Raw genomic sequence first — 12,985 nt, 5'->3', positions numbered from 1 at the left:
TATTAATTTTATGCTATGATTACGTGTTAATCATCAATTTTCTGGCTTTCACTGAATAATGTCTTGAAAATCTTGTATAAATATTCATTTTTATGTTTGTTATATGTGTATACCACAATTTATCCATTCATCTACTGATGCATGTTTGAGTTGTTGGAAAAATTCAAATTTATAGACACTGGTATCCTAGTGCATATGCCTTTTTCTGCTCATACTAGCTTATTTAGGGTATCAAATATAAATGGAATTTCAGGTTCAAATTGTGTGTGTGTGATTTATTTTACACACATAACATATAAATAAAAATTTTTAAAAAGCAATCATCACACAGTGAAAATAGAGGATAAGTTAAGAATAGTTGAATCAAGTGAATACTAAATTTAGCTTTGAACTAAGACAAAGGGCAAAACACAGTTAGGCATGTGGTTCTCCTTGAATTACAAAATGAAGTCTATCTGTCATTTGTACATGTGGGCGTTTCCCTGCTACTATAATCTAGGAGGATCATGGGTAAGATTTGTTTTCTAGGCAGATACCTGCCTGTTCTTTCCTGGAAGTTAAGTTCATATGACTAAGTTGTAGCCGTGAAATGTGAAAATGTAGAAAGAAGCGATTTCTAATCAATGAGCTGCTTCAACTGGGGATTCAGAGCTGCAGGCTTCTTCCACCATTTTCCCTCTGAGTTTGCCATGTATCAAGTTGGATGGAAGAATGTAAGTGATCACGGGTGTGGGGACAGTATCTTCTTTCTACATTACATGAGCTATTATTCACAGATGTGATCAAGTTGGATGGAAGAATGTAAGTGATCACGGGTGTGGGGACAGTATCTTTCTACATTACATGAGCTATTATTCACAGATGTATTAGTTAGTCATGCATTCTTCAAAATACCAGAGACATGCTACTTATAAAGATGAGGGGTTAGAGAGATGGCTCAGCAACTAAGAACACTGACTGTTCCTGCAGAGGACCCAGGTTGGGTTCCCAGCACCCACATGGTTGCTACCAACCATCTGTAACTCCAGTTCCAGGGGATCTGATGCCCTCGTCTGACCTCTGTGTACATTTCATGACATGGGTGCACTTATGTACATGCAGGCAATACACTCGAACACATAAAATACAAATAAATAAAATAAAGAAGAGTTTATTTTGGCTCACACTTTATTTCCCAAGTGAAATACTGGGAAGCCCCTGTTGGTTTGAACATCTGGTCATAGTGGCAACCCAGGTGCAAGTGTGCAGAAGAGCAAGCCACTTATATCTTGAGCTAAGAAGCAGAGAGGCTGGACCTAACAAGCCCCTCTAGGCCATGCCCTAAGGACCTCACACTGGGCATCCATGCTCTCCTGTCTCAATAGTTAAAGCACTTGCCACACAAGTATGAGAACCAGAGTTGGGAATCCCATTTACAAAAAATGCTGAGTGGGCATGGCATCCAGCCCATAATTGTAGCCTAGGAAGAAGGAGATGGGATCCCCAGAGCAAGCTGACCAGGGAGACTAGACATATTGGCTTTGGGTTTGATTGAGAGACCCTACACACGTGCCTATACACATGCAAACATGCATAATGCATATGCACATACCACATACATGAAAATGGAAAAAGAAAAGTTTTAATTTTTTTTAAAAAGTAGGAGAGGAGAATGTTGGAGTATGACATGCATCTTGTAGGGCTTGTTCATGGGGTACCTCAGTAGTAAAGTCGCAGTACGCAATGAGAAGACTTAGAGAATTCTGCATCCTCCATAAATTGAGAGGAAGCTCTGAAGTTTTTTTTTAAGGACAAACTATGGAATGGTAAGAAAAGGCCAAATCTGTCTTTCTGCATTCCCTTAACTCCTGGCCTCTCTAGCAGGATACTGGAAACCTCAGCTTCGGCACAGTGGGGTAAAAGGCATAACTCTTGGGAGTTAAATGATAACCAAAATGGAGATACCATCAATTCTGTAAATGTGATTATTTTATTGCTCCTTAAGTACAATTTTTGGACCTACAGAATTACCTCCTGGGCTTTTCCCATCTTTTGAGACTCAGGACGCATTAAGACATTGTGTTTAGATCTCATTCACTCCCCAGAGAGATCTAGTCCAAGAATTCTTATGAACAGCCTCCAGGAACTTCCTGGTGGGATTTTTATTATACCTTTCTCACACTGACCTATTCTGACCCTTCCTCACACAGTACATGTGGCTTAGAAGTTTTCATTTATAGTGAATAAAATTGAAGATACAGGGCTGGAGAAATAAAATAGCTCAGTCAGTAAAGTACTTGCCTTGAAAGCATGAAAACCCGAGTTTGATCATCAGAACCCACATAAAAAAGCCAGTCATGGTAGCCCATGCTTGTAATCTAGGCACTGTGGTACTGGGAAGATGGAGACAAGTATTTAACTGGGACTCACTGACAAACTGGAATAGCCTACCTGGTGATCTTCAGAGCAAGGAGAGGCCCTCTGTCACAAAACAAGGTATCCGGGCCTCACAATATACACCTTTAGTCCTAGCACTGAGGCATCAGAGGCAGGTGGATCTCTGTGAGATCCAGACCTGCCTGGTCTACATAGTGAGGTCCAGGCCAGCTGGGGCTACTGGGAGACCCTACCTAAAACAACAGCAATAACACAACAACTAAACAAAACAAAAAGGGAAAGAAAAGAAAACAGAAAAAGTAGTAGCAACTGAAGAATGACTAGCAAGGTTTTCCTCTGGTCTTCACACACAGGCACACTTGCCCACACATGTGTATCTGCACATACGTGAACATACACACACATATACACACAAAAAAAATTCCAAAAAGAAAAAGCAAAACTAAAAATTTAACCGGGCTTGGGCAAATGATAGTGTACAACAGATAGGACAGAGCTAACCCCAGCTCTGGGCACATAAACTGCACAGGAACTCATGAGCCAAGAGGTGAAATAAACACAGCAGAAGGAATGAGGACCCACCCAGAGAGCCCAGGACTACAGGGCAACCTATGGCCCAGATCAAACAGGCAACAGAGCTGCCGTGAGCAACCCATCCTGGCCTGATGATGGTCAGACAACAGCAAATGCAGAGAGAAGCAACAGGACATCTGGCCAGCCCTCAGAAGGCTCCATACATACCCAGCCTCACGTGCGCACGTGCACTTTTCCAAAAATCTCATTTCCCTTAGACCATAATTTCTACTTCTCACAGTTCCTACCAAATCAGCAGCCACAGCCACTCCACCTCATGCAATTGCTGGCTTTTGAAGTCCTGAAGAAAATGTAAAATATGGTTGACATCAAAATAATATGAATATCTGGAGACCATGTCATTTCTCTAAGCACTGAAAGCTCTGCCGGAAAGCTGGGCCATGGCCATTTTACAGTTCTATGAATAATCTAAGTTTCACTCCCTTCTGGCTGATATATGGCCTTTAGACACCATCACTTGAAAGAAAATGAAATCCCCAAGTTCCTTTGTAGTCCTTCTAACTGTAAAACGTCTTTGTTCCAAAGAAGAGGATCAAGACATCAATTAAAATCTTTTGTATGAAAATAAAATGTGAAATAAGAGCTAGAAAGTGATTCCTTTGTACTGTGTGAATATTTGCCTTTGCAAGTTGTTACTGTAACTTCCTACTGTGAATGAAAAGAATATGATAAACAGTGGTGTCAGGAAAGCTTAATACCCTTTAGGAAACATGTGAATTAGACTCAAGATAGTGTTAGATGGTAAATGGTTCAACCTCTAACTAAATGTGTAACAGCTAATGTTCACTGAGCACTTTTCTGTATGGCAAGCACTCTTCTAAGTACTTTCTAAATCATTTCCTACCTAGTTCTGATAAAAGATAAGGGAAACTGGGGCACAGAGATGTTAATACATAAAGTCGCATTGTAATTACAAAGCTGCTTCTCAAACCCGGGAAGTCTGATTCTGGCTCTCAAACAGTAACTGGTATTTACAACTATCTCTAATTCTATATAATGAATGTAATGGCTTTCTTTATCCCTGTTACTACCAAGATTACGATGATAGAGAGTATTTCACTTGGAAATTGATGTGAAATATTCAGTGTCCATTCATAGATCCTTAACTTCTGTGTATATGTGTGTTTTACATGCTTCTGTGTGTATGTGTGCATGTGTGTATGTGTGTGCATGTATGCACATGTGTGCATTTATGTATGGTATTTGGGTGTTCACACACATGCATGTGCAGGTGGAGGCCAATGTCTGATGTCTTCCTTAATTGTATTCCACCATATTTTGGGGGCCTAGAGCTCATTTATTAAACTAGACTGAGGAACCAATGAGTTCCAGTGATCCTTCGTGTCTAGCTCTCCAGCACTTGGATTACAGGTATGCACCACCATGCCCAGCTTTCCATGTGGGTGCTGGGGATCAAACTCAGGTCCTCTTGCTTATAGGGCGAGTACTTTGCTGATTGAGTCATCTTCCCAACCAATTCAAAGACCAAGCATCCTGTTTTACTTTTTTTTTTCTTTTTGGAATGTTTTGTTTTCTTTTAATTTTATTTGTTTATTTATTTTTGCTTGATGTAAGCACACCTATGGGTGCAATGCTCATGGAGGCCAGAAGAGGGAATCAGATCCCCTGAAACTGGAGTTTTGGTTGATTGGTAGTCAGCAAGTGGGTGTTGGGAACCAAAGTGCTCTTAACTGCTGAGCCATCTCTCCAGCCCCCTATTTTAAATGTATTTGTTTATTTATTTATTTTTATTTTATCTGTGTCTCTGTGTGAATGAAATGTGAGTTGGGGGCTGGGGTGTGCATGACAGGATACATACACAGAGGTTAGAGAACAACTTTGTGTAATCCGTTCTCTCCTTCATTTCCAAGGACTCCAGGGATCGAGGTCAGGTCACAGGGGGTTGTAAGGCAAGCCCTTTGACCCACTGAGAATCTTTTTTAAAACTGAATTGTTGTGATTTTTTATACAATATAGCTTGATGGGCATTTAGATCCCCTAACCAATCCATTCCTTGCCTCACTGCCTCCTGCCCAATTTAATGTACTCTCCTATATATTCTTAAGACATGGCCTACAGAGTCTTCCACTCACCTAATCTCTGAACATTCTTCAGTCTTATATAATCAGTCTTTATAAAAACCAAAAAAGCAAGCAAAACATAGTAAAAGATAAATGGATACGCTTCCAGAGTCTTGGCCTTTGACTATGCCTTTCATGAGCAGATCACCTGCCTCTGGAATTCTGTGTTGCAGAGCAGCCCTGAGAGCCCTGTTTTCTTCCAGCAACTTCTTGAAATGCTTGAGACAGATGAGAAGGATTCCACCAGAGTCATCCAGTGCATTGCCCCTCTGCACGTCCCTTCCTGCTCACAGTCCTGGCTGTGCATTTGCCTTAGTACTGGCTGTGCATCTGCAACCAGGCGGTTTTGTTCTGTGTTTGCTCAGTGTGTTAACAATGAATGGACATCAGTATTTTTCTTGAAAGTACACAGGAAAAGCTGTTTTTGAAAAGAAAAAAACTGTCATGGATTCCTTCTACTCATGAAACTTCTGAATCTCATTCTCTTCCTCTTTTGGGTCCATCCGTATTTGCTTTTCCATCTGGCAATTTCCAAACAAGGGGTCTGACCTCAGAAGGTCTAATATCAAACAAACACCAAAAAAATTCTCTTGAATGTTGCAGTTTCATTTTGGTTCATGCAATACTGATCTGTATCTGAAATGGCGCCCACCCCCAACCTTCAATAGCAGCTTCACTACCGCATCTACTTTATAACATTAACTCTCTTCTAGACTCTAGCATTCGAATTCTTTATGTTCTCAGCACTAGAACAAAACCACCACATTTCTGTTCATCCCAGAGTCAAAGCTGTAATAATCTGCTGTTATATTTTCCTGATTGTCCTCAAGCTGTCAAAATGTTTGCAGTGCCTATCAAAACATGCCACATTTATCTGGGACATTGGGCATGAGACACACTGAAATAGTTCAGGCAAATGGGGTTAGATGAATAGCAAATATACAGAGGTTAAAATTAGAAAAGTATGAAACAGAACATGCACTTGCTATAAAATGTGATAGATTCTATTATAAAGAAATGATTGCTGTTACCAAAATGTCCATGTATCCATGTCCATAGAATTTGAATTCTTATACAGAGTAAAAAGGACCTTAAATGGTAAGCATCTTGTTTTGAAGATTTATTTTATTTTTAATTGTTTATGCGTATTGTGTGGGTATGTGCACATGAGTGTAGACACCCATGGAAGTCTGAGATGGTGTATTCCCCCTGGAGCTGGAGTTACAGGTGGTTGTGAGCTGCCTGACATGGATGCTGGGAACAAAACTCAGATCCTCTGGAAGAGCAGAAAGTGCTCCTGACCATTGAGTCTTGTCTCCAGTCCCCACATTTTTTTTAATAGCAAACAATTAAAATGTGTGCCAATTATGGGCCAGTATAATTGTTAGGTTTCATGTTTTACAAAATTTTAAAACTGAATTTCAAAATATTGTATGTCTGCTTCCAATTAATGTAGATACTCCCAGCATCCCCTGGAGGATCTCATAAAGTCCTGAGATCATAACTTAGCAAACGTAACGAAGCAGAAAGGACCACGGTTCCTGTCTGTCTACATTCCACAGCATGAAACTGTGTTTCCTCCTACCTGGATTTGAAACTTAAATTTGACTTTGAAGTGTGCTGTTCATGCATAGTTACAGAATTCCAAATTAATTATCTAAGGTCAGGAGAGGAAAACTACTCATTTGTAGTTGAATTCCCCTGGTTTCTTTTCTTTGTGGAATTAAATCCAAAGCTTCTCATTTTATTTAGATTGGCATTATTCCAGGGGATAAAAGAAGCTTGAAGGTGGGCTCCTTGTGTGGGACAATAAAATACCCACAGCAACTGCCAACAGGTGGAGGCAGGAGAGAATTGTCACAAAGTGGATGTACATAGTTGCATTTTCCTAATTCTGTGTTCATATCAAGTGCAAAGACAGTAATTAACATGGGGGTTACATCTGACTTTTCTCATTCCTCAGTATAAATTTTACTTTCTCCAAAATATGTTAATTTCTAAGAAAAAAAATTTGCAATAATAAATCCTACTGTTATTCAATTTAGTTTTAACTTCCCAGACTATAATTTTTATCTCTAGAAACTCAATTAGGTGTTTTACATTTTCTGTACGGCAGAGGTGAAGGTACACTGGGGGTGTAGAAGAGTAATAAAAAAGGATGGAAAACCTCTTCATACCTAGAAATAGGAAAGGTCCAATGTCAAGGCCTGGGCGCCCCAGGACCACATGTGGAGTCAAGGCCATAGCTGGCCATCAAAGGAGGCGGAAAGTCCATCATTGAGAATCAGTCCTCCCAAGACTAGAATCTGCAAGTGAAAGAAACTTCATCTGTCTCCACAGAGAAGAAACCACCGTCATATACAACATGGGACATGGGGAGGGGGCGGGGGAGCTACTCAGAGAAAGCTGAAGCTACTGTCCAATGCTGGGAAGCCCTCTATTCTCCAATCTGCTCCACTATTAGCCCACCACCAGAAGAATGTGGAACTGTGGCTCATATTTGGGAACCAGAGCTCCAACTCACAGGAAAGAACCACAGCACCAGGTTCATGGGAGGGGACCACAGCTTAAGGTTCATGGAAGGAGACCACAATTCCGTGCTCATAAGACTGGTCATAATTTCAATTACTCTGTTTTCTAGTATTTTCTTGTCTCCATCACTTTGACTATACTCGTGTTTAAGAAAGAACATGTGCACTTCTGTGCAGCAAAGGCAACAGTTACATGCTGAGTTAAAATTTTTGCCAGAGGAACATCAATATTGAAGAAAACCACTTTTCACTTTTACTCAAAGAGACAGATCAAGTGTTTCTTGTTTTTTTTTGTTTTTGTTTTTGTTTTTGTTTTTGTTTTTCTCCATGATCAAGGATCCAGTTGGCTTTTTTGGTGTCTGCTGTTTTCACATCTTTCTCCAAGGCCAAGGGATAAAGTGACGGGGCATCTCTTCATTGGAATCATCTTAAGTCCTCTGATTGAAATGTGAAGGTCATTTCCTCACTTAAAACTTCCCATCTTCACTGTGCCCCTGGCCAGACCCTTGGGGAGTAGACGGCTGTGTCTGAGGGTCATGAAATGCTCCTCCTCCTCCCCCTCCTTCTCCTCGTCATCATCATCATCCATCATCATGGGCCATTGACCCTACAGCCAGTCCTGTCCAAGTCTCACCACCGCCACCACCACTGCACACACTGAGATCACACTGCCACCATTTTGACCTCCAGCTGGAAGTCCCAAATTGTGCTTTTTAATGAAAATGATACCCACATGCAGCAAAACTTTAAATTAAATACTAGTATTTCTTTCAAAGATCTGAGGACAATGTTACTGAAGTGTTTGGTGTTAAGTCTAAGCCTGATTGTTTTTAAGACTTTGCTTTAACTATAAAACATATTAAAATACTTGTGTGTATGCATACATATATGTGCAGGTAAACATGCACGAGGGCACACATGTGCACAAGCCTGTGGAGGCCATAGGTCAACTGCAAGTAGCATTCCTCTGGAACCATCCACATTTTTTGAGACAGGGTCCCTCATTGGGACCTGGAACTTGCTGATTTGGCTAGACTGGTTAGAGGGAGTGATTACAAGCGGGCCCCAGCATACCTGGCCTTTTCCATGGGTGCTAGGGCTCAGACTCAGGTCTTCATGTTTGTTTGACAAGCACTACATTGACAGCTATCTCCCCAGCCACCCTACTAAAATATTTATAAAGAAAAGTGTGTGCTTCAAGCTACTGTCCTTTGTGAACGGCTCCAATCCTTCAGTCAGTAAACTTAGTGCATACCTCAAAGACCTGCTGTATCTTCATGAAGTCCTCCACTCTGAGCCGGTTTTCAAGGAGGCCTAGGCCATAATCTTCATCCACAGCTACAGCTTCTGTTTTCTCAGGGCATTTTGGGCCTGGCTGTGACTCCATGTTTAATTCAAGTGCAGCATTCAGGTAACTCTTAACAACTTCACCCCTTTTCAGCATCCTTTCAGCTCTTTCTTTGCTGCTGCTGCTGTTTTCTTTAACAGGGTCCTTTGAAAAGGAGCCAGACTTAGAATAGAATTTCAAAACGAAAGTACAAATCTTTCAAGGCATTCAGTTAGAAGGGAAATGTCTGAGCAAAGGTAGGAAATGAAAGCCCTCTCATTCCTTCGGCTATTTGAGTCCATGGCTTATTTTCAAGACGCGCCCCCAGGACCCCTTTTTACACTGTTTCACCTGGTCTGATTAGAAATATGCCAGGCTTCCCACATCATAGCTACCGACACAGCAGTTTTTCCTAATCGCGTTCACTAACCTCTTTATCCTGACAGATGCTTCTAGGGTCCATTTTTTCATTGTTAGATGACACCTCTGCAAAGTCCCGCTACCCAGTGAAGTGCTTACCCCCAAAGCCACCTTCCCCCAATGTGGAGTTGTTTGTTTCATCCGTCCCTCATGCCTTTGTGTGTTTCCTGGCAACGAACATCAAGCCAACTGAAACTTTCCTTTTCTTTCCCTGTACCTAACCAATGACTGAACTGAAGGTTTGAATGTTTAATGTAATTTTTGAGTTATTTTTTAGAAGAGTAGTTCAGCCCACTCAGTTGTTATTAAAGTATATCATCTATTATTTAAAGACACCTTTGGCAAATAATTTTCTATGAAGCATGCTGTGTATTACAAAGCAATAAGATTAGCCAAAGAAAAGAGTACAACATTCCACCCAGAGCATGTCTTCTTTTTATTTAATAAAGATCTGTTCCTTATATTCTCTTTGTCACAGTTTCCATTATATAATGTAAGGATGACAAAAAAAAATGCTTGAAATTGTGGGTGAAACAAAGCAAATATCCTTACCTGGTAAACAATGGTAGTTACCAGTTCAGCTAATAAAAATTAAAAGAAGAAAGGGCTAACTTTTTTTCTTTAGTGTGATAATCTGAATGAAAAGTCCCCCCAAAGGCTCATGTATTTGAACACTTGGTCAACTGGTGGCACTCTTTGGGGGAGGTCAGGGAACCTTTGTGAGGTGTGATCTTGCTGGAGGAAGAAAGTCACTGAGGATGGGTTTTGAGAGTTCATAGCCCCGTTCTATTTGCAGTTTCTCCCCCTTTCTTGTGTGTGCTGGAAGATGTAGACTCTCAACTTTCTGCTTTGGCTACCTCCCACCTGGCCTCTTCCGTCATGATGGACTCTTCCCTATGGAGCTGTAAGCCCAATAAACTCTTCCTTTTATGCATTGCCTTGCCCTTGGTGTTTTATCACAGCAACAGAAACGTAATTAATACATGATTTACCATATTCCATTTTCCAGTTGTTAAACCAGTCAGTTTTCATCTTGCCTTACTCAAACTTCATTCAACTCTACAAAGCACACAACACTGTGATGCCCATTCTATGAAACAAACGACAGAGGACTTAGTAAGATATGAATATGCAGACTGTCTCCCAAGCTGCAGAGACTGCATTTTAGATAGATGCTCTATTTTTTACCTTGTTTTCCTGAGAAATTGGCAGAATTTCTTCTCTGAGGTCTGGCCCAGCTTTTGGGGCCTATGAGCTTCATGGTTCATGGTGATACTTGGGTCTTTCCTGAAGAGTAGAGAAGGGGGTTTTCTGCAAGCATCCCTGTGCCAACTTTAGAAAGAAAAACAGATTTCACTCATCTATCCATTAATTCATTAATATATCTATTATATGTTCAAAATCATCAAGAACCCCTTGTCCTGGATTGGATATAGTGCCTGCCTTTGGGAGGTTTACATTCCAATGGGAGAAATTACCTGTCTAATTCATCTTTCAAGCCAATGCTAACTTCTTTCTGTTTGTGGTGCTATGTTTAGAAAGTTCTGAAGTCATGACTCAGAGGACAAGGTGGCATTACCGATATTACAGATAAGTATCACAGACACAGAAGGGCAGACGGGCATATTTACCACAAATTTGCCTTTTCTTCATGTGTATGTGCATGTTCTTGTTGGGGGTGGTAAGTATGGGTTTGCAGATGTGTGTGCATATGTACGTTTATGTGTGTACATGTGGAGGTCAGAGGCAACCACAGTGTCCTTCCTTGGGTGTTACATTTTTATTGTGGTGGTTGAGATAGGGTCTGACACTGGCCTGGAACTTCCCAAATAAGCTAGGTTGCTGACCAGCAAGTCACAGGGATCTTCCTGTTTCCTGTCTCTACACACTATTGGGAGTGTGAGTGTGTGCTACCATACCCAGCTTTTATATGGGTTCTGGAGATGAGACTCAGGTCCTCGTACTTGTAAACAAGCTCTTTACCAGTGAGCCATTTCTTCATGCACAAAATTTGCCCCTCCTACGTTAGGTTTTCACATAAGCTAGAAAAGCATTTTAAGACCTACTGTCATGAACTCCACTATCTTATCCCACATGGAAACAAAATTTGTCTTCCTACCATCCTAGTAAGTTAATAATAGTTTGGATCATCTGGATCAGTCTCATGAATGTTTGTGAAATATTCTATAGTGATATTCTGCAGTTGGGCTTCACAGACACTAGTGAAGGAGAGAGGAGAGGAGAGAAGAGAATAAAAGATCCGTGAAGCTTCCCTAGAAGAAGCAGGTATCCCACTGGCTGATAATGAAAAATTCTCTAATTATTCTAAGACCATTAAGCTGCCTGGCCTACTTAACTTCCATAAAGATGCAGCTCTAAGTGTTTTCATTAGTTAAGACAGGAAAGTATACTGAGACTAACTAATTACAGTAGGAACTAATCAATCCACACAGCTTTCTTGCTGTAAAATTATGGCATTAGAAATAATTCTTTGTGGTACAGTCTAAAATGGCTCTAGCCTTCATCATAGTCAAGTTCCAGGTTATGTTTCTATAGTCCCGTGAAATCCGTAATGAACCCCTTGACTGCTGAACTTGACCTCTTCATTTGCCGGGACTCAGTTACGATTCTATGAAGATCAGTAGGATGAAGGCAGTTATCTGTGTTCTCAGTGTTGATGTTCTGCTAACACAGAAGACTCACACTTTAGTGCTGACTCCCTTCTCCAGGGCAGGCCATGCCTCACCAGCATGAGTTGCTCAAGGACAGGTCAGTTATACATCCACTGGCCTTTGCTTCCTTTAAAATCTTGGGACTGAATGACTTTTTCTACTGAGTAGCACTCGATTTATGGCCTTATTTGCCACCCTCCAGTTGACATCCAATCCCTGTTCTTTTCTTCTCCCATAGTAAATCCTCAGAGAGGTTGATACAGAATGCTGCTTTCCTGCGTCCTTTTCCCTTGGTTGCCCTTCCATTTGTGCTGGAGTCGAATCTTACTAACCCTCTTCATTGTCATCTAGAATTCTCTTTCCACCTCCTCATTGGAAAATGTCTGAAGTTGAGGCTGCTGCTTCTCTAGGTCAGAAAAAGCTTATCTCCTGACTGTCTTCTTGTTTCTTGAACCCATGCCTACCCAGGATGGCCCCACTGACCAAACACCCCAGTTTAAAAGCAACTTCCTGCAGATCCTATGATGAAGCATCAGACAAACTTTAGCATGTTTTAAGTTCTTGATAAATATTAGTTTCTTCAGCTCTTTGTACCTGATTTTCAGATACAATTAACTGTTCCATTCATACTACAAACACAGCATTTTTTTGTATTTTAACCATATCACATTTTTCTGCATCATAATATAGCTGTCCATGTCTCTCCCACTAAGATAACACCCTTAGAACAGAGATTATACTTCAATAACACCCATGATCTTGCATTGCCCAACATGTGGGTACACATCAACTACTCAACAGCATAATGATGTGTGGTCATTTAAGTAATTGCATGGGTGACAGCAGCATTAACTTATGCGTTATGAATCATCAAGGGATCCTGTGCATAGATGGTACTGAGTCACAAAGAGATACAATTTGGTGAAAATAGAACATTTGTAAGAGAAACAAAGTCTGAGATTGTCTCTTTTTGATGGTTATCCT

At 40.8% G+C, this 12,985-nt stretch overlaps 1 protein-coding gene across 1 annotated transcript in view; it reads right to left on the bottom strand.

The window, feature by feature from the left end:
- Positions 1-12,985, bottom strand: part of Wdr49 (WD repeat domain 49) — a 178,656-nt gene that overhangs the window by 150,424 nt on the left and 15,247 nt on the right. Inside the window, exon 3 of the mRNA XM_008830150.1 lies at positions 8,838-9,074. Coding sequence (XP_008828372.1) covers positions 8,838-9,074 — 237 coding nt within the window. The remainder of the gene's footprint in view (positions 1-8,837; positions 9,075-12,985) is intronic.

The sequence above is a fragment of the Nannospalax galili genome, unplaced genomic scaffold (assembly GCF_000622305.1).
Source record: "Nannospalax galili isolate Female #2095 unplaced genomic scaffold, S.galili_v1.0 scaffold33, whole genome shotgun sequence".
Taxonomy (NCBI): Eukaryota; Metazoa; Chordata; class Mammalia; order Rodentia; family Spalacidae; genus Nannospalax; species Nannospalax galili.
This window is presented reverse-complemented; position numbering and strand designations above follow the sequence as displayed.